The sequence below is a fragment of the Sesamum indicum genome, linkage group LG3 (genome assembly GCF_000512975.1).
Source record: "Sesamum indicum cultivar Zhongzhi No. 13 linkage group LG3, S_indicum_v1.0, whole genome shotgun sequence".
NCBI lineage: Eukaryota > Viridiplantae > Streptophyta > Magnoliopsida > Lamiales > Pedaliaceae > Sesamum > Sesamum indicum.
Genome location: NC_026147.1, coordinates 17,876,278 through 17,899,437, shown reverse-complemented (window position 1 = coordinate 17,899,437; position 23,160 = coordinate 17,876,278). Strand labels below are relative to the sequence as shown.

Below are 23,160 nucleotides of genomic sequence, written 5' to 3'. Positions count from 1 at the left end.
TTCATTTCCTTATCATTACATTATTTGGTTTCACATATTATATTATGTGATATTTAATGTAAAGTGCATTGTTGTTTTACTGCGCATTAGATATTGTCTACTGTAATAACAGGTGTCGTTTATATTTTATTTATTTAATATTATTAATTTTATATTTTGTTTTTAACTGATAGTCCAATTGCTAATCAGAAAGTTGATTTTTGAATAATATTAGAAATATTTAAAAATTAGAAAATGTAGGAAATGTTTGTAAAAACTTAAATTAAGTTGGAAAAATATAAATTTTCGCAAACAGTCGAGTAGATGGCTTCGACATTTTCATTTTTTATAAATTACAAAAATTGTTATTATTATTATGCTGTATATTTTCATGTTTGATAAAGCTAAAGTCGTATTGTCGTAGATGTCATTTATATTTTATTTATTTTTTTACTAAAACTTTACTTTCATTTTTTACTGAATTTTGTGTTTTTAAATAATTTTTCCAACATTATTTATTGATGATATTTTATTTTGATTAGCAAATGTCTAATCCTTCACAAGAAAAATGTATATGCCATCAATGATTTTGAAATGCTAAGCATTTTTAAATTGAATTTATTTTAATTGAAAATTTTCTGAATTTATTTGATTTTAACCACTTCAATCTTTATTTAATTTAACCCATTAAATATTTGAATTTTTTATATATTTAATCTATTCAATATTTGAATTGTGGGTGACGTGCTCTACGTTCTTTTAACCCATTTGATTTTTTTTATTTTTTATTTTTTATTTTTAAAAATGTAAATTTCATAAATAAAAAAAAAAAAGAGAGGAAGTACCTTTCTAACTTCCAAAGTCTGTATAAAACAGATGCTTGCAGAGAAAATTGCAGGCCTTCACTAACAATCCAATGTCTAACTTGCTTAAGTACCAATCTATCGACTGCTCTTTCGGGGCTGAAACATCTTAGAATCGTTGCCTATTTCGGCTCTATTCGACCTGGTAGACAAGTGAGACTAGAAGGGTTGATTTTGCACTCACTGCACGTTCATTAAGATGTATAGTGGGTCGAACCCATATAAAACTGGCACAGACCAACCCAAAAAGGTTCGAATCAGGATTGACCCACTTTTGTTGTGTGGTCAATATTGGATTGATTTAGAAATCGAGGTCCATCTTATGGACTGATCCGATTGAGTCTCGGATCATGTCCAAACCAAACTCGATTAGGCTGAATGTACCTGTTTTATTTTTATTTTCTTATGAAATTAAGATTTTCCTTTGAACAATTACTTAGATGTATGGTTGTATTATGAAATAAACTAAATAATAAATTAAATAACACAAAAAAGAATTACGACTAGAAAAAATAATAGTTAAGACTATATAATAATATATAATAAACTTAAATAATAATTTGATGAATAAGCTTACAATAATAAACTTAGATGATAATAAATTCGAAAAGGACTTGAAACAAACAAAAAATGCTAATGAATTAAAGTGCCCAAAATTTAGAAGTAGAACAATAACGATAATAGTCTTAGAGATTAAAAAGTATAAAAGAGCTATTAGAATAATCAGTTTAGGAGAATAAAATAGAACATCTATATATCATGTATTAGTTTTTCAATAAAATGGTCTGGCAGGTCCTGCCCAAGCTCGGCTCAAGACTAGGTGGTCTTGAGCAGTTGAGCCGACTTGGTTCCAAGTTTCAATACCTGCAACCGGCCTAAGTCCAACCCGTTCAAAGTGGGCTTGGGCCAATCTAGCTAATTTTTTTTATTAGTTCAATTCGATTTTGAGTGAGGCTAGCCCAACCCGATCCACTGCGCATCTTGACTCTTCCACTTTCTACTCGACTACTACATGTCCTGCTGACACTCTAAAAGTGTGGAAGCTGAATCGAACCTCCCCATGCAGAAAGGTTAAACATTGCCTTAAAAACTTGTATTGAAATAATAATTAAATGGGAGTGTGTTTCCTCCCTTTACTCTGCAACAACACATATACTTGGTTTTGATTTTACAACCATGGTTTATCCATGGTGGACAACTTTCTCAGATTGGCCAACCACAAGATAAAAGTATTCCATGCTATCTTACAATGACCCCTCAATAATGCCCAGCCAAAGAACTTTAGATATGTACCTGTGGGTGAAAAAGTTTATATGCATCAACAATCGAATATTGGCATGTTTGTGGTTTCCACATAATGCAAATCCTGTCCAAGAGCAATGCTAGGTACGTAGCTCTATTGTAATTTTTAATAAATTACATGAAGAAATCCATAGATTAGGTTGAGAAAAAGAAGAGGAAATGACTTGTTCCATATAGGAGAATGATGGAAAAAGTAAAGAAATTGATAAGTATATAAGGTGTTATAGGAATGAGTGTAATACACTCACATCTCATAGTCCCACATAGGAAGTTTATTGAAAAAATAAACTCCTTATATTAAATTCAAGTCCAAATTTGTACTTTAAGTGTTATGGAGACTTGAGTGAATATGAGGTTACCCAACATGTATATGTTGCCGCTTGTCTTGACTTGATTGGGTAATTGGGTGAAAATCTCAAGATATATTTTTTTGCAGGAAATTTTTTGAATTTATTTAAATTTAATAGTTTTTAGAATTAAATTTAAATGTTTAAAAATTTTCAGTTTTAGGCTTTACGTTTTTAAAACCTGAAGCTGAAATTTCAGCTGTTGTTTCAGTTTTTTCTTAGGGCGAAAATCTCAGGATATATTTTTTTACAGCAAAAATATTTTGATTTATTTAAATATAACAGTTTTTAAATTAAATTTAAATGCTTAAAATTTTCAGTTTCAGGTTTTAAGTTTTTAAAACCTGAAACTAAAAATTTCAGCTATTGTTTCAGTTTTTTTTCCTCGAGTCGTTTGGCTTATTTTTAATGCTGCAATGAAGGTGTGCTTGGAAATGCCTATAAAAGGCCAAGCACTTCTCATCTCAAACATATCAAAATCGAGTTCCTCTCATCTCTATAAGCTCTCAAATCTCTTTCAAAAATTTTCAAAGTTTTGAGCTCTTGTTTCGATAAAGGCTATTGAGTGTTTTTCGAGGTTTTGTCAGTATAAGTGCAATACTGAACAAATAGTAATCATTTTATTCTGGAAAAAGTAATACTGTATCTAAAGCACCTGATACGGGGTGTTTAATTTATTCAAGGCAAACAGTTCTACTGCAATTTGGTTAAATATGATATTCAGTTGTGATGTTGTCACCAGTCATGCCCAGCCGACCGCTGTCGTCAAACCTCGGTGAATATTTTACAAGTTTGATTGCTGAACTACAAAAATAATTACGAGACAAGCTTGACAAAATGGAGGAACGGAATGACTTATCCAGATAAGCTTACTACCATTACTGGGCAGAACGAAGGGCTGACGAATTGGATGGAAGAACTCAATTCTCGGGAGATAGAAGCTCTCAAGGCTGAACACGAACTTGAGATAGAACATCTTCAATAAAAAAATCAGCAACTTTGTAATAAAGTAGACAGCCTCAGAGAGATCCTGGATCAGTTAGCTGAGATGATACCAAACGAACCAAAGGATGATCCTAAAGAGGACCCAATGGAATATCTGGATGATGGCGACGAGCTGACTGACAACAGTGTCGTTGACTGATAGGTATATCTGGTGATGAGTTGTTGGTATACAACTCAGGTCTTTCAATTTATTGCTTTATTTATTCAATATATTGATAATAATCGTTGCATTGAATCTGATACATATATATGCTCAATGAATGAATGTAACTAATTTTTAAGTCAATTTTTATCCAGTCAATTTCAATGCGAAAACCAGCATTGTGATAAAATTTTCCCAACAAGCTCCTCAAGCTCTTCTACAGGCAGGCCAATGCCAATCCCCATTCTTAATAACCATATGCAGCATTGTGTCCAGTGGCAACCCAGTGATGGCAGGACCCCTGCAATATCTATGAATCAATGGCTCAGTACCGCACCAGATGTCTTACCACAACATGAACAGACGCCCATCAGCATAACACCTCTAAGCCTGATGATTTTTTTCCAACTCCTTAAGGGCCTAAGGAGCTGTTTATTGTCTAAATTGTTTTAGCATTCAATCTGTAGTGTTTGATCCATTTAGCCCAAATTGATGAGAAGTCATCTACAAAACCTCTCACAAATGCCTAACCATTAATGCTTTATTCATAGCAGCATTCTTTGTTTATTTTTTATTTTTCTAGGTGTAATTATTAATTACACGTAGACTCCTTCTAAAAATATTCAATTATACTTTTCCCTATTTTTTTTTTAAAAATTACACTTACACCACCTCCAAAATTCTCAATTTACACTTGACCCCATTTCGTTAGGATTTGGATAGAAAATGCTGATGAAAACAAAGAAAAATACAAAAAATCTTAATGTTGTCCCTCATTTAAAATTTTTATGTATATTTTTGTACTTATAAATGGATAAATGTAATATGGAGCGAGGTTAACATCATTACATTTTCTCTCTCATAGTACAAAATTAATTACATGAAAACATTAAATGATGGGTAAAAGAGGGTCAGGTGTAAAAAGTTAATTTTCGAAAGGGTTGTAAGTGTAATTTTAAATTTTTTTTGGGATAATTTCACATTTTCAAAAACGGTCTACGTGTAATTAACCCTTTTCAATTTAATGTATTCAATGATAGAATTGTGGGTAAAAAACCATAAATGTGCTCTACTTTTTTGACCCATTTGTATTTTTCATTCAAAATTTAATTAAGACTATGTTAATTTTTTTCAATATCCTTAAAACCCAAAACACATATATGGCTTCTATATTTTTCGACCCCTGAAGTGCAGCGTTGAAGGGAATACCTCACTCCAGGAGCAGGGCTTCCTTAGTAGGATCAGCGAAGTAGGTTCATCCTGCTGGAGCACAATGGGACTCTGTCCATTGGCTCCATGCTCTCCAGGATTGCTAAGTTTCTCCTGTTGAGATGATTGTCCAGCTCTCTAGTAAGGGAACCCGAAGGGTTGAGTTGATGGTCTTCAATAATGAATTTGCAGAGTTGCTCACAGAACAACAAGTTGGAGGCAACAGGCATGGCTGCCAAATCTAGAGCAGTAGTGAGGGTATTAATATTCCCCAGGACTTGTTCTAGAGGTGGAACCACGGAAAATATTGCAGTAGGGAGGGAAGTGTTCATGTCTTTAGCTCAAGTGTTCCCACTAAAGATGCAAATGATGCGTAAAGAAGTTCAACAACATCACAACGAGTGAAGGATCTTTATGAAAATTTTAAGATCAAAGGAGGACTAACCTACAAAACAATAATTGATACTTTTATGCTTAACTTAATAAATTGATTTATTGAAAAATAAGTACGCGAATACTTTAAAAATAACGTAAGAGTATGGAGTAATAATTTGAATAAAGTACTGAAATGTTGAAATGTGGGTGAAACTATGCATGTGAGAGTGAAAAACTAGCAAAGACCTTGTTGTTTAACTATGGCTATATAATAACTTCTACTTATAGGTCGATTGGGAGCAAACTCTGAAGGTAGTTGCTGCATATAATACATCATTCGAAAGCTATATGAGTTAGTTAACTAACAAAGAAAGCGGATTGGGATTTGCACTTATTTGAACGAGGATATGACTGTTCGAGTGAGTAATGCCTAGTCAACTCGAGTTCTACATAATATATTTTACCTGGTATTGACACGTCAACTGTCATAGATCCATGGTTAGTTTGTTGGAGAATTATTAGTACGGAATATCCTCGAATATTAGGAATATATACAACGTGTAATCCCTAATATCTGATGAGTCATCCTGCTATATTGGACTTATTGTTGGGCCTATCAAATCAATGTGAATATAGAAATTATGATTTTATACTTATGGGCCAACAAAGCCAGGCTTACTCGATTGCTCAATGAGGGTCGCGGCCTTTGCTCTGAGGTTTAGGAGAAAATAGTTGAGGGGTATCGAAAATAATAATATTAAAATAATTTTTACATAGATTAAGAAATTAATAATATAATTTAACTAATAAATGAAGAAAATTGTTGACAGATTATGTAAAATGAAGTCGTACATTTATAAGTTAATTTAAAGTATTTTTAAATATGTTATATCATAGTAAGTACTAAATATTTTAAATAAGTGGACCATGTTTTATAAATATACAAGCATCTAATGTTTTTTATTTAAATATGCGAACATCTAAATATTTATTTTTATTACATTGAAATAAAATAATGCATTTTTTTTATTTTAATGGAATATATTAAAATTTAAATAAAATAAATAAAATGTACGAGTGAATTATATGTAATATATTATTATTTTTCTTCAATAATAGAGTTATCTAAATTCATGTACTAAATAGATGTACTTTTATAAAGATTAAATATGGTATAGTTATTTCCATGTCTATATATTTTTATGTGTAATTTTTTTAAGGCCAAATTGCATCTTACTCCCTGTGTTTTCAAAGTTCAATTAAAAACTCTGTGTTTAAAGATAAGCAAAAATCCCCATAATTACTAAAACTCTGAGCAAAATCCCCCTTCCGTCGGAAGCTAATGGAAGGTGGATTACACTCACGGGTGGTGTGAATAGGCATGATCTTTTTACGAATCTTTTGATATTTTTTGTTATTAATTGATAAAAATACCCTTATATTGTGTTTAAATTAACATGATCAAATATATTTATTTTAACTTTATTTTTAATTGTTTCTTTTTTTTTGCGTCTTCATCCCTTCTAAAAAGTAAATAGTTTTGGTCTTAAATATATTTATTTAAATATCAAAATACAAAATATCAAATTATATATTGTTTATAAATTTGTAATTTAAATAAAAAATTAAATTAAAATCACAATACAAAAAATAGTATACTAAGTTTATTTTTTAAAACATTGTATCAATGTAAATGTTAATGAACAATAACAATAATATTCTATTAACTAATTTAAATATATTTTTAATAAATTATCTACTGTAAACAATTTAAAGTTAAATTATTAGTATATGTATTTACAATACATTTTAATAATTCTTTTTACTATTTTAAAATTTTAAAAATTTAAATCAATTTTTCTTGTCATTTAAAAAAAAAATCTTAAATTAATTTTTAAATTTACTAAAAACATAAAATAAAAAAAAAATTGGGTGATGGCGACAACAGAGCTCCCCGGCCTGTTGCCCAGATTTCCTTGGGTGATCGGGGCAATGGTTGCGTTGGGCGGCGACGTCGCCCTCCTCAGTGTTGGGCAGCGATGTCACCCCCCTTTGCGTTGGGCAGCGGATAGAGGAGGGAGGGAGGCCTAGTGGCGGGGATGGGGGTTAATTTTATTATTTTTTATTCTTTAAAAATAATATTTTCTATTTTATAATTATGGATATAATATATTAAATTTTGACCCTTAATAATTAGATCTAATAATTGAGATGTATTGATTAAATCTTACGACTGTTATGCAATTAAAAAAATTTCAACAGTCATACAAATAAAATATAAGATATAATTGATAAGGGCATAATGGTCTTTTGACATAAAACTTGACACCGTTAACTTCAATTAATGATGAGGGACAAGTGTGGTATATTTAAGAACACAGATAAATATTTTGTCTATTTTTAAATAATAATGGGCTTTTAGCTGAATTTTAAAAAAAATAGGGGGTATTATCAAATTTGGCCATTTTTTAATTAATATAATGTATATAAAAAATATTCAAATTTTTTTTCCATAATATTAATTTTATATTGTGCATCAAAGTATGTATAAATACTTTATTAGGATCATATTACAAACCTTGCAAGCAAAATCTCATAATTTGTGGATAGTTGAAGCATAACAGGTTCATATTTTTATTTTGATAGAATCAAGTTCAAATTCTATTGGAAACAAAATTTTCCACTTCATCCAGTTGGAGTTTCTGGTGTATCAAAAGCTCCTCCTCACAGTTACAGCACCAAAATTCTAAATCCCCAAATCTAAGTTCAATTTTCAATTAAATTTGTACTCAATGTTCTAGATTGTTGTCCTTAGTTGCAAATTCCAGTTTTAAAAGGACTAGAAAATGCAAATGAACTCTTTAGAGTTACAAGATGAAAAATATAATTCTTTCGACCTTGTACGATACATTGACCCAAAGATACATCAACAGGGTATAAGCAAGTTAGCTGAAACCTGTTGCTGAAACTGAGCAAAATTAGGTCCACTTTCAGTTTAGTAGCTCAATCAACTCAATTGATACGTCAGCATTATTTCCTACTTTAAACGACACATCAATCCAAAAAACATTACTAGAAAATTTTCCTACTAATATGTCAGAGTCTGTTCCTGCTCGTGTGGGATACGGGTGACGTGACCTATAATTGGACTTACCATGTCATGTGCACAACTTTTTCCACATTTCACTCATTATTCTCCTACAAATAAAGGTTTATACAAATTACCAAAAATAACTCCACTTTCAACTTCACATTTAGACTGATCTCACAAGAATTCAGCTCACCAACACTTACAACATTCACTATTTACGTCATATTCCACACATTCTTCACATATTTTACCACCAAACTTGTTAATTCTCATATCTTCCTTTTCACTCTTGTTTTATTTTTTCACTAAGCCAATTGCTAACTTGAGTGTCGGAACTAATCCTTAATTTACAGGTTAGCCCTCCAACAGTTTTAGGATAGGATTTAATACAATTTACCCTCATGTGATATTGTAAATGAACAAATTACCCCCACATAATAAAAAATAACAATTTATCTCCCGTGCTTTATAAAATAGCAATTTACTTCTCCGTATAAGTAGATAAATAAATTGCTTCATTTTAAAAAATATAAAAGACAAAAAATTGCTGCACTTTAAAAATATAAAAAAATAAATTTATATTTTTTCTTTACTTATTTACAATACCACGTAGAATTATTTACATTTTTTTCCTTTGACGATACACCAAAGATTCTTCCAACTTATATGGTACTAGTGGACTTTTGGTAAACATCAAGTCCAATTTGTCTTCTTTTTTTGCCTTTTCTAAGTTCAAATGAGGGCATGAAAATTAAAGCTTCCACATCTGAATTTTCTGCCATTCTGGCCCAACTTCAATGACTAATGGATTGAAGTGGACGATGGAGACAGTGATTGAGTAGGCAGACTGGGAAACAAAAGCAAGATCTCATATACGTTTTCAAGTCTAAAAGGGACATCACAATGATTCTGATGCGTTGAATTCTCCCCAACATCTGCACATTTCAGGTCAAAATATGCTTAACAAGTCTCACAACATTCTGACAAGTGATATTTGTCGCTGTCGTTTCATACTATGTACTGAGAAACATTTTTGTTGTCGTTGTAGTCATCCTACGTTGAAATGGTGTATTACGTAAGAATAAAGTCAGCGATGATGTATAATTTGTGCTTTTGAAAAATATGATTGTTATGATTAATTGTTACGACCCAATAGAAAAAATAATGGTAGAACGTAATAGGTCAAAGTTGTGCAATCATACCAAAATATGGGCTCTGTTTAAAAGTCATGACAAAGTTACGACATATCTAGACAATACAAAATTTTTCAGAGGACTTCAATATAATTTACTTCAGGGGTGTACTCGTAAACTTTTGGCTCCAAATATACAGGAGGTAGGGGTGGGCGATCGGGTCGGGTTCATCGGGTCCCGGCCCGACCCGATCGGGTTCGGGTAAAAGGAGTCGGTTTGTTCTGGTTTTTTTGGCGGGTTCGGATAAACTGAAACCCGCCTATTTTTAATCGGATCGGGTTCGGGTTATAATACTCAACCCGATTAACCCGATCGGGTACCCGATTGAAAAAGGGGGAAAAATTTTGTAGGGTTTTATCCCGTCTCCTACCACTTCTTCCTCCCTCTCAGTCTGTGTTTTCCCTCTCTCTCACTAACCCTTCTCGCCGTCTGTCGCACAAGACTCGCTGTCGCCTTCTTGCCGTCACTCGCCGCACGGTAAGGAATCTGTATATGATATAATGTTTCTGCAATTTTGCCTTCTTGCTTAGCTTCAAATTTCAAAGTGATGAAGTTGCTCTCTGTTTGCTGCTACTATCTGTCTGTCTCATACAAGATACTCTTCTCAGGTGTCAATACGCAGCATGCTTATTTGTTCAAGCACCCTTCTACTGTTCTACACTTCTACATATGATCTTTAGAAATCTATTTATGCATTAATGGTAGGAACTGGAGAATCAAAACTTAGTTGAATGATTTCTTTAAATTAATGTCAGTATTTTACAGAAGCTAACTTAAATCAGAATTATTAGGCTCCTCATGGCTAACTTGGAAGACAGATTTCTGTGTATCAAGCGGTTCAAGTAATTTAAGGGATAGAATGAAAAACAAAAAAACATAAACAAAAGGAAAACGAATAACAGTCTATAGATCACATTAAGAAAATTAAAGAATACTGGAGAGAGCTTGTTTTACACCTGCGGCAGCCATTTTCGAACGAAAGATACTGCTTTTGCTCAAGTGTTCTGTAGTTGGGTTAAGACGAATGTCAATTATTGGTTAGACGGAAGGACAACCAACAATAAATTGATCACATAATTCACATTAACAAAATTCTTGAAAGAAGGAGAAACAAAATTCTACTGTGTACGCACCATTTTCCATCATTATGAAGTCCTGAATTTCATGTATAGGGTCTCAGTTCTGCTTAAATTCCTCAAAGTTAAAGGTTTAATGGGCTTCTGTTATTTTTTTGTTTTAGTGAATTTTGGTTGAGATTAGAATCCAAATATTTATATCATCTAAGTTCATGGTAATTTGGTTTGTGCTTTTTTCATACCCAAATTTTGGAGGAAATATTTGTAATCACATGATTCACATCTATATCTGCCAAAGCAACATTTTCTTGTTGGGAGTATATTTCGATACTTTTTTTTCAGTTAATTGGTTGATCCCTTCACTGATATAATTGTTCACTTTCTTCTAAAATTGTTCAAACTATTATTCGTGCTCAAGATTGGATCCGTAAAGATTCCAAGCCAATAAGCATAAAAGAAGATTTAAGTCAAATTGAAATATTTGAGCAAGGTACTTTTTATTTTTTCTTTTGCTTTGTTTTATATTAAATTCTATATACTTTTATTTATATTAATCTCAATCTTTTTTTTGTTTGTTTTCATGTAGAGCTGACAAAATTGGGAGTCGATTCAACCATAATTGATATTTGATTGGACTACTTTGGAGTTTGGACTATTTTAGATCTAGTACTTCACATGTAATTGTAAATTGATGATTAGAATGTAATGACTTGATGGATTATTTTGTTCATGTTGGTTGGTAATGATGTTTGCAAAAATTGAATGTCTCTTGTGATTCTTTGCCATTGCAATTTATTTTATGAATAAAATTTCATTGCTTTATAATAATAATAATAAAAAAAAAAAACTTGAGGACAACTACCCGAACCCGTCGGGTACCCGACTAACCGGGTACCCGCCCTACTCGGGTTCGGGGTCGGGTAGTGTTATACACTATCCGACAAGTCGGGTACCCGACCCGACAAACCCGAACTCGAGGAACCCGACCCGACGCCCACCCCTAACAGGAGGTGTACTTATAATTTTATAAAAGCATGATGATTTATGCAATTAGACCTGATCTTGTATTTTTTATTTATTTATTTTTTATTTGAAACGATAAACTATTATTCTGGAGAACAACATCCCACCCATATATGGTGAGATTCAAATCCATGACCTCTAAAAGTCATGGAACCTCAACTTTCACCAATTGAATTAGGCCTCATCGGCCCTAACCTTGTATTTGATATCTACACTAATATAAAAAAAGAAAATCACTTTTCACCAAATTTTAAAAAACTAGTTATATAATTACTTATTTGATTATAACGGTACATATCATTTTTTAACTGTGAATACGTAATTTCATATTTAAATTAAACCAAGATTGACTTGATGGTGCAGAAGCCAATAACATTAGTTTCAACATTAGAACAGTATTAGGAAGTGACATTTATATTTGTTTTGTCACCCAAAGACAACAAGACAGAAGATGATGATCATGACAAAAACATGCGATGATCGAGTGATAATATATATGAATTATGCATATCAAATATAATAATATATGAAGATGCAATTGGAGTTTGGTAAATGCCATAATCAGAACGTACGAGGAAAAGGGAAGTGGGAGGACAACCAAATCTACCATAATAATGCTGGTGTTAATGACTTGTGAAATATTAATGGTCAAAATTTTGTTAATTTTCAAAAGTGTACTACTCATCGAAATTATTCGTTCTGTAATTGACAAGATTAATTGTTTTATTCAAGATTCAACGCTTTCATGACTGGCATTCATAATTGCTGTAGAAACTCTATTGCTTGCTTTCAACTTGGCGCCATTTAAATAGAAAGGGGAAATTTTTTATTTTTCATCCCATGATTTGACCCGAATATATTTTTGGTCCTATTTTTTACGGAAGTTTTGGAAGTAGTTCTATAATTGATGAAAAGTTTTATTTTTAGTTGTTTCTGTCTATTTTTATTTCCCGAGCCTATACCAAATCTTTTAGAGGTATCAAAGCACAGTTCAACACTCATGGCTAATATTCATGTAAATATTCAATTATCAGAAAATGGTTTAAAAATGGCAAACGGCACAGGACTTACTTAGCCGTGTACAGACAACAGGCGTGATCATGCGCTCGTAGGCTGCGTAGGCAAGGGAAGCATACACGCGCACATGCCCAGCAGTAGGGCTTTGAAGGCGTGCTGCGCCTGTGCGTGGGGAACAGCTACCTAGGGGGCCTGTGAGCGGGCAGCGTGGCTAGTGATCAATGTGTTGCAAATGCTCCAACTGGTGGCGGCTGAAACTGTTTTGTATTGCTTTCTCATATTTTTATGAATATTGATTTAATTGTGATTATTTTTGCATTTTTGATAAATTATAATTTTATTAGTGCAAAAATAATTTTGATTATACGAAGAACAGAAAAATAACTACAAAAAATAATTTTTCTCATTTTTCTGTTCGGCTTCAAACGTTGACTTTAATCTCCATCGTGTTCGTCCAAGAGAGAATTCAAAGTAAAATCCCTTTAAAGCTAGTACACACAACACTCGTGAAAGAATTAGATCAGTGGAAGAAAATCAAATCATTTTGCACTACTAATTAGTGTAAATGATATTTTCCCATAACCAGAAATACCCGTTACCATGGATGGCCATCTAGCAACGATCCATGGCACTAGAGACTAGCTGAATGTTGGCGTGAATATTTAGACTTCGAGTTCCATACAGGTATAGATACCAAAATTTAATAAAATATTTAAATTCATAATGTCTATGTAGTTTACTAGTAAAGATAGAGTTTATCTTATTAGGTTAAATGTCAATTTCTGATGAGATGGAATGTATTAAGAAGGAGGTGCTACAGTTGGGTCAGAATCTTTCGTGTTCCGTCTGACGGTAGAGATGCCGAGGGCTAGCTGTTTTATTTGTGGCAGTACTGAACATCAGATGCAGCATTGCCCCAAAACGCAACAAGTTGAACAAGCTGGTGAGTAAAACAAACGCTGGTAATAGTGAGACGAGGCAGAACCAAGTTTGTGCAATGCAGGTGGTGAATGCAACGCAGTCTCGGTCTGCGGCATGTGGGAAATCATGTGGCAAAGGTATGATATTCATGGTAGGCCAAATAAATGGCAAGGAAGTGAGAGGATGGTGGACACAACTTCATTGCTGACAGGGTTGTCCAACAGATGGGATTGGCGTTAAGAAAACAGACAATTGTGTTAAGGCTGTCAATTTTAAGGCAGTGCCGGTGAGCGAGGTCGCCAGCACGGATATGAAAATTGGGCTGTGGCCGGGAAAATGCGACTCAGTGATCGTCTCATTGGACGACTTTGGTTTCATTTTTTGTAATGATTTCTTTATTTCTACTAAAGTGACAGTTCTTCGTTGGTTAGAAAGATTTCAATTGCAAATGGCAGCCATCCCACATTTGTGAAGGGGGAGTACAAAGAGGACACTAAGGCAGGAAAGACAGTTGAGGTAGGGTCGTAAAAATGCAGTCCATTGAAGGGGAGGGGCACGTTCTTCTCATGTAGGAGGAGATAGATCAAAGATGGAACAAGTCTTAGCAAATTAGTGGAGTTGAGCTAGGGAAAACCATGATCTTGGGTTTGTCGGTTTGTGTGATTTTTAGCAATTTTGCATATAATTATGTAGGCAAACTTCATTCAAAGTTATCATACACTGTGTTCACAATTTGGTTAAATCGCTCGAATCAAACCCAATTGAAAATTCAGTTCAAAATGAAAACCGAATCGAAAATTTTGGTTCGACTTTCAGTTTTCGATTCGATTTCCGTAACCTTTCAATGACCGATTCGAACCGAAAATCAATGTATATATATTTTATTTTATTAATTATATTATATTAAAATATAAATAATTTTATATCCTATAAGACCAAATGTACCACAACTTTATATATTATAGAACCAAATGCACTATAATTTTATCCTATAGGATCAAAAATACTACAATATTTATCCTATGAGATTAAATATGCTAGGTACGTAAACTGTACAACTTAAATGTAACACACCCTATTGTTCGGAACCAAAAATGCAATTTTCCCCATGGAAATAATTATACAAAAATTGTTCATATGAAAATGACGTGTACGTGCATGTGCAAGTAGCTGTCCCAGCACGCTAGAGTACATGCTGAATTAATTCGCAAACTTGTGTCTGCTACCGATGCCAAAACTTAATAGCACATTGCAAGAAAAGATAACCAGATTTCTTGAAAGTACCAATTGTCGCACGTTAAAGAGTTAAAACAGAGGATGAATCACACTGCTGATGGCATAATCTTCATTATTTGTTTGAAAACAGGCAGTTGGAAGTAAGACTTTTTGATATCTCATCTGTCCTCTGTAGAGGTATCTTTTAGTTGCAGTCAGCCAAGGCCTTATAAGATGCTCTCAGGCCCTCAGCTTCAATACAACCGCCTAAAGCATAAGGTTCGCTTTTCAAGTATTCAAATGAATGGTACAACAATCCTTAGTCATGGATGCACATACAACATGAAAACAACTCTTTCAGGAATACATAGCATTAAACTACCAATGAAGCCCAGAACTCCCAGCCTGCATTAGTGGGTGAGCAAAATATGCCCCTAATGTCAATGCCGTGATTGATAGGTATGGCAACCGGAGAAATTCCTTGTAGTAATCGTCGGGTAACTTCTGACGTCCATCAAGAATAGCAGCGAATGGAATTACACTAGTTCTGTTCTTTACAGCTTCAAAAGCTTCACCATACCGAATGGCCAATCTTCGGTCTCCATTCCAAACACCAAAGAGATGGTGTGCAATCAATCCTATAGAAGCTGCTACTGCAACTGAATTTCCAATCCAAATTGTGTGAGCTAGACACCACATTACTTGTCCAACCATCTGGAAAAGCAAAATGAGGAACCGGTTATACAACCTACAAGAATGATGCTTCTGGTACCATGCTCATAGGATCACAATTTATCTTTAAATGTCCATTAAAATAAATAAGGTGACAAGCAAATGCATATATTTACAAAAAATTATGTTTCAGATTTCGTGACAAGAAGGATAATGTGTTATCGGCTCCATAATAAAATAGGCAATGGTGTATTAAAGAAGGTAACAATGATAAGAGACAGACATTAAGCATAATAGTGTTATTGAGAGGTTTTAAACAAAATAAAAAGCTACTTTTTCCAATGGGCGTCGAACTTTGGCTGACTGATTATAGTGGGAAGAACTTGACATCAATGACTATCATTTTTTTTTCATGAAATTGGAAAATAACCAAAAGTGACAAATGAATGTCTATTTAAGTCCATAAGTTTACAACCAACACTCAAGGGTGCTCCTGATAGCAACCCAACCAAGAGAATAAGTTCTAACACTCATTGGCGGAATGGCATTGGTTCATAATTGAAAAGAATTCCATCCATTTTTTAAGTAATATAAGTCAAACTTCTTGTTTTTGCTTGACAGTTAAAAGATAAAACCATGGCCAACAAATAAATAATCGGCAATTACTCTAATGAGAAAAAGAACCTTTGCTACTAACAAGTTGTTACTGAAGATAGTGAAAATTAAGTTACTAAAATTGTCATTCTTGTATGTAGTGTGATTGGAATCAACTGTAACCCTGTCCCCGTCCATGAAATGATTAATAAAATCATAAAATGTAAAAATAAAGATCCATAGATGTAAAAGATTAATTTTGTAGAGGAGAGACTTGTTTGGCTAAAAATGCCAAGAGACTCATGAACTGGCTACGTCTTCTTCATATACAATAATTTATCAATTAGACTGACGAACATGCTTGTTTTATTGTATTCTTTAGTTATCTATTTTTTCATGTTGCTTGGCCTGGTAGATTCTCACTGGCCATTATTTCTTTTATTTTTCTTGTAAGATGTTAGCAAATATTTCTATGATGAATGAGATCAAGTGCTTATTAAAAAAAAAAAGACTGACGAATATTTAGTTTTCTACCGCCAAAATAAGCCTATGAAGAGATCTCATGAAATTGGTAAACGTACAATAAGCATTAGAATTTAGTCATTTGAGATGCATCAGAAGGAAAACTAACAGGAGATTTCGTAAGTTACTAGATATTATGAGCAGTTGATCTATATTATGAAAGCTGATGTGTTGGATTTCATACCTGTGGGTGCCTGGTAATTCTCATTATTCCAGTTTCCCAGAGATGCATTTTGGGCTTGTCAACTGCTGCAACCTCTAATAAATTGAAGGTTGATGGATAAAGAAAAAAGAATGAAATAAAGTTAGAGAACCAAAGAAGTTCATGTAATCCCGGAACACCCTGAAGTTGCCACAACTGCACGCCATCATATCTGTGGTTGATGAAATAAACCTGCCATGAAAACATGACCGCCTAATTAGATTGTCAAATCAAGCTTTACTCCATAAGCGTTTTTATGTCATGCCATAAACATATAACCCATAAACATCAAACAACAAAAACATAAAATATGACTAAACCACGTGGTCAGGAACTCACAACAGTACTAACAGCTAACGGAAGAGATACCCCCGCAAATAATACACGGAATGCCCGTTCTCCAATGATTTTCTCACCTGTGTCCCTGAGGCTAGCTAAGCCGCTATGGACAATAGCAAAAATGAGAGTAAGTAGTAACATGACAACCTGCACATAAAAGGTGCCAATAACAATGAGTATAAAGTTACAAGAGACACGCCACAGCAATAAGTTGGAGAGAAAAGAAAGGGCTAACAGGTAAGTACAGACAAGAGAAAGCAGGAGAAAGAAGCATGGAGAAACTTCCAGATATAGCTCTCCTTAGCATGAATCAATTAACTTCCTCTATATAATTATATCATTGTCTGTTTAGCATTTGTCAGAAAGATATTGAGTTATAGAATTTGTATTCACAAACATTCTTTTCTAAAGCTGTTTTTCATATAGTTCAATTCCAAAACCAAATTTCATGCCACCAAATTAATCATTTGTATTTTCTTGATCTCCAGAACTCACTTGCTGCTAATTGTCATTGTTCTGATATGCCAACTTCCTTCTAGTATTCTCCTCAGAAACTTCCACAGGAATTTAGAATAAAACATAAACTTCTGAATGATTAAATATTACCTTTAGAAGTTACCTTGAAAACGCTAAACCAAAACATGAGTGGCCCATCAAAACAACTATCGGATTACCCTGACATTTTATTATCTCTAGCTTATAGATCAACTGTTCTAGTTGTTCCAATGTAATAAACTATTAAGCCACTAGACTAACGGACAATATTTAACATGCCGACATGATCATATCAAGGCCTGTAATTCTTACACTCATAGCCTTGCTGCTTCCCGATATTGTAATTATGATTATCAGCAACCAGTATCAAATTTCAAAATTTAAAGAAAAGAAATCCTCATTGAATTTTGAAGGGGGAACAAAGCCTCAAGTGCAAAGACCACAGGGTAACAAATTCATGAAATCATCTTTCACTTGGAAATTGAGTTTGTTATCCGCAAAGTCATTAGCCTAAAACAGAATGAAACTGATATCAGTCATGCCAATAAACTTCCACAATAAAAGTCAAGACTTAACAATATTTCTTTACCAAAGAAAGCTTATGAACAACTCTAGTTATTATTAACAAAAACCAACAAAGAAAGAAAGAAGCTTCGTCCACAAACTAAATCTAGAATTCAGTAAAAACATTACACAAGAACTGGCTCAAACTCAAACCTCAGGGCTGTCGGAAAAACTAGAAAGGGCATCAATGAAAACTTTCCCAAAGCCAGTGGAGTTATCAATCCAGGCCACGTTTAGAACATAAAGTACGACCCCGAGAATTCCAGTGAAATAAACCCACGAAGAGATCTTTTGTTTGGACAAGACGAATACCGCCGAATCCTCCCCCACCAGTTGGGAACCATCCCTTCCTTCAACATCGGTTTTCGCCACCTGTAACACAAAATTCTTCAACTTTGTAGGTCTTCTTGGCAAGTGGGCATTGAAGGACTTACATTGGTTAGCGGTTTTGAGGTAAAAACAAGGAAACCTAGAGGGATTGGGAGAGAGGAGTTTGCGTTTGGGGAGATGAAGCTGTGAAGAAAGAGGGTGGGAGAGCAATACGGAGCTTGCCATTTTCTTACTGAAAGTCAACCCGAAGGTGGAAGTTCTGGTGGGAGTTCGGAATAGGAAACGGAGCTTTATAGCGAAAATTAATTTTTTTCATCTATTAGCTTTATCCACTATTCATTTCAGTCATTTAAATAGGCTAAATATATTTGGACCCACAAAGAAGGATTAGTGCCTTTTTCGATCATGTAATTTGTACAAATTCATTTTTAGTCCTTAAAGAATTAAAAATAGTTGCATTATTTGTCCCATTTTTAATTTTCCATCAATACTTAACGGAAAGGGTCAAAGTGCTGTTAGTTGACTCAATTAACTCCTTTTTTGCTGTTGTTACACGTGGGAGGATGTTTAGGAGGAAAATTTTACATAAATGGAGGAGTAAACCTGTATTTATAGGGCGTGTCTTCCTGCGATAGGGTTCTACACGTTTTCTTCATTCTTGGAGAGAACTGGATAAGGACAATTTGGATAAGCCATGATCTACCTTTATCCTATGTTAGGTGTGCTTTTGAATGCTTATCTCCAAGTTGGTTGAGACCGCGGACTCCTAACTGCTAAGGAGTACTCGCCACTACGGAGTTTAGGACTTAGGGGAGACTTCCTTCGTTTGCAAGAAATCCCAACCGTTAGGGATGTCTTCCATGAGGTGCCACGTGGGAGAGTGGTCTGCTACGTGTATGGGCTTTGGTACCAAATGTTTTGGGACTTTGATCATGGTCCGAGTTAGGGATATCCTGGGTCTCTTCCATTTGCTAATCTGTTTTCTGGGGGACACCCGCCAGGGCCACCTGCCAGCTCCTCTTAGTTCTCCGAGGAAGTTACGGGCCTCTTGTTTCTTTCTTCTTTTTGGATCACTTGGGCCTCTTTAGTCAATTTAGTTTTATGCAAGCCCCCCTCCCTCACTCTAATAAGTGGAGATTTCGGCACTTATTAGATTAGATATCTTTAGAGATGAAGCCCAAATAGTGAGCTTTTTTTTTTTTTTTATTCCTGCAAAGAATGTTGTTGGCATAGGCATGTCTAGAAAAAGAAGACTTACTTCGTGCTTGTAAGAAGCAAAGCTTTTTATGAAGGTGCCTCCATGAAGGAGAGCTTAACAGTTGCTTTTTGTGCCTACTTCAGTGTAGGGCTTTATTTTTTGCAAGAAGATGTTAAATAATAAAGATATACATTACGAATAAGTCTTGCACGAAGTAAAATTATTATGCCTCCTCCTCGGAGAACTTGTTTAAGGGGGGGTCTCCTTGGAATAAGAGTTAGAAACTTTATTGGAGGAAGAATAAGGTGTCCGCTGGAAGCAGGGCTTATATGCCTCCGCAGAGAAAGGCTTAGGTGCCTGCAGGGGACAGAGTTTACAAATCCCCTAGAAAAGGATCTAAGTGCCTACCTGAAGGAGAGCCGGGGTGCCTCCACAGAGAAGGGTCTCTATACTTGTGTAGAAGACTAGACTTTTATTTGAGAAGTTTGATAAATGTGCCTCCCTCGTGAAATCCCTACAAGAAGGTACACGTCAATACATCAAAGATAGTAAAATAAACCTCCAAGGCTATTAAGTTAAAGTATTAAGGATACTCCCTGAGGGAAACTTGCATATGAAGATTTATTTGTTGAGGGGAATATCTACCTAAGGGCATAACTTATTCCTTGAAAGATGCATGCCTGGGGGCAGGGCTTATTCCGGGAGCGATGTCTGCCAAAGGGAAAAGCTTACTTTCTGAGAAAGATACCCTCCTAGAGGCAGGGTTTATTTTGGGAAGGCATCTAGGTGGAGTTGGTCATCGTCCTCTTGTTCCTTACATATTTCACCAATGACTTTATTCTTGTACTCCGTAGCCTCCTCCAAGTTAATGTATTGTTCAGTTAGTCTTAGGAGATTGTAAAAATTGAGAGGGGGCTTCTTAGTTAAGACTTGAAGAAATCTCCATCTTGTAATCCCTACGTAAAAACACAAATTAGTGTATTAGATGTAACAATAGGGACCTCTAGGGGCACTAAATTAAAGAATTGAAGATACTCCCTCAGTGATTCTTCTTCTTTTTGTTGTAAAGAAAAAAGGTTCATGATTGTCTTTTGACATCATTTACTATTGGCTAATTGATGGAGAAAGAGAGAGTGAAATTCTCCAAACGAACATATGGATCCCAAAGGCAATTAATTGAACCATTGTTAGGCCGACCGTGTGAAGGTGGTTACGAACACATAACACTTAATCCCAGTTATGTAACGGTGGAGAAGGACAACATTCTCGAGTAGGAGAGGTGCTCTTGGGGATCCATGCTTCCGTTGTACTCCGGCAGGTTAGGCTCCTTCCAATTAAGGGGGAGTTCGTCTGCTAAGATTTCTTCGCTGAAGGGGACACCCTGTTGCTCCTCCAATGGTGCTTCCGTGATCTGGTACTGGACGTCTTGGAGGCCTTTCTGCAGGCGCTCCAGCCATGCAAGCTATTAAGGAAGGACGTCTTGCTGAGTTCGCGAGGGGGTCCCTGGCTTTCTGCGACCAGCAGTGCAAGGGCAGGGGATACCCTTTGACCTTCTTCCTTAGGTACATCCACGTCTAATGGAATTACTATGGGGGTTGGGACTAGTGTCGCCATTTGTTCCTGTATAGCCGTCGTGATCATCTGTGTATAGCCCTATGAGTTTTGAGGGGAGCTCCCCCAAGGAGGTGTCTGAGGAGGTACTGCGCCTGAGGTTCAGTCAGCGGGTTAGCAGGTTCGGGGGGTCCTAGGACCATCGCCCCACTGGAGGGGGCCAAAGGTGTCCCTGGCATAGCCTGAAGTGCATGGGTACTACTAGCAGTCTCCACGGCTTTCTCCTTGTTCAATGCATTGCTAGGTGTTTTTATTGTTACTCACGTCTTTAACTCAATGATGCGTTCAAAAAACGCCCGGGTACAATGGATCTGGACAATCATTCAAGGCTTGGGCCAAAGCAAGTGCAAATCCTAAAGGAGGACCTACAACCGAGATATGGTAAATAAAATTGGTAAAAAGTGCAAAACTACGTAATAATGTGCTTGTAGAGTGCTTAGAAAGTGAGAGAAATAGTTTAGAGGGTAAGAGAACTGTGAGAGACGTGAGGGGGTGTCCAAAGAGTGAGAAAGGTGTCAGGAAAGTGTAAACCACCGTATGGAGGAGTAAATTGTATTTGTAGGGGATGTCCCCCTGCGATGGGGTTCTGTACATTTCCTTCATTCTCGAAGAGAAATGGATGAAGGTCATTTGGATAAGCTATAATCTGTCTTTATTCTCTGTTATGTATGCTTTTGAATGTTTATCATTGAGTTGGGGGAGACCCTTCATCAGCGAGGACTCCTAACAGCTTAGGAGTCCTAGCCGCCAAGGAGTTCAGGGCTTTGGGGGACCCTCTCATCTGCAATGAGTCCCAACCATTTGGGATATCCTCCTTGCTAGGGTTGATGTGGTTTTAGAATAATTGCTGACCTTTGGTCAGATGAGATGCCACGTGGGAAAGTGAGTTGCTATGTGTGTTGGCCTTTTGGGCCATATATTTTGGCGGACTTTGATCATGATCCAAGTTGGGGGATGTCCTAGGTGTCCTCCCTTTGCTAATCTATTTTCTGGGAGACATCCGCCAGGGCTGCCTGCTAGATCCTCTTGGGCCTCTTAGGATGTCACGTGCATCTCATTTTTTTCCTTCTTTTTGGATCGCTTGGGCTTTTTTGGGTCAACTTATTTTTGTGCACATCAATATAGATTTCTTGTGCTTTAAAAATTATATTTAATACCATTAAAATTTGCTTTCGTCTAACAAATAGATCCGTTCGTTAGTCAAAATTCATTAAATTTTTTATATTAATAAAAAAATAAATAAAAATTAATATTTACTATCGATTAATTTATTACCGATTTATGGCAAGTCAAACACATTTCTTCTGACAAAACTACTCTTAGAACGGCGAAAATATACCTTTTCAAGTGTATTAACATGTGAAGATGTATAAAGGTAATTTGATCATAAAAAAATTATTAGCTTTTTATAAATCAATAATAAATTAATCAGGATAAATATAGATTTTAATCAATTTTTTTAATATCAGCAAATTTGATGAATTTTGACTAACGAATGACTTATTTTTTTAGATGGAAATAAATTCTAAATATACTAAATATAAAATTTTAAACTACATAAGATATATGTATAATTATATTAAATTTTAAAAAAATTAGTATAATTATCCCTATTTTTTTCTCAATCACGAAGGATCTTCATTTTTAGGCCACTTGTGCGTCTTCTACATAAAGTGGAGATGGTTAGTCATCTTTACAAATTCACACCACCCAATCTAATTTCAATGGTCTTACATTTCATCCAAATTTCAATTGCAAGTAAATATAAAAATTAGGTTTATTAACTTATCATTTTAAAAATATTAAATTATTTATTTTTTTTAAAAAAAATTAAGATTACATTTATACTCATTTTGAAAATTATCAATTTACACC

At 34.7% G+C, this 23,160-nt stretch overlaps 1 protein-coding gene across 1 annotated transcript; it reads right to left on the bottom strand.

The window, feature by feature from the left end:
• On the bottom strand, positions 14,857 to 18,792 carry LOC105158676 (15-cis-zeta-carotene isomerase, chloroplastic). The gene is made up of 4 exons (XM_011075506.2): positions 18,300 to 18,792; positions 17,088 to 17,234; positions 16,731 to 16,940; positions 14,857 to 15,472 (listed from the first exon to the last, which is right to left on the bottom strand). Exons 1-4 carry the CDS (start codon positions 18,699 to 18,701, stop codon positions 15,137 to 15,139), a joined length of 1,095 nt encoding a protein of 364 aa, XP_011073808.1. The 5' UTR covers positions 18,702 to 18,792; the 3' UTR covers positions 14,857 to 15,136.

What these genes read in the sequence shown, in the direction of transcription:
- LOC105158676 (XM_011075506.2), bottom strand. Translation starts at nt 18,701, where the DNA reads ATGGCAAGCTCCGTATTGCTCTCCCACCCTCTTTCTTCACAGCTTCAT. An exon ending in GTTTTTCCGACAGCCCTGAG is followed by an intron (nt 17,235 to 18,299) that starts GTTTGAGTTTGA and finishes TTTTATGTGCAG; the next exon opens with GTTGTCATGTTACTACTTAC. An exon ending in CGTTAGCTGTTAGTACTGTT is followed by an intron (nt 16,941 to 17,087) that starts GTGAGTTCCTGA and finishes TTTTCATGGCAG; the next exon opens with GTTTATTTCATCAACCACAG.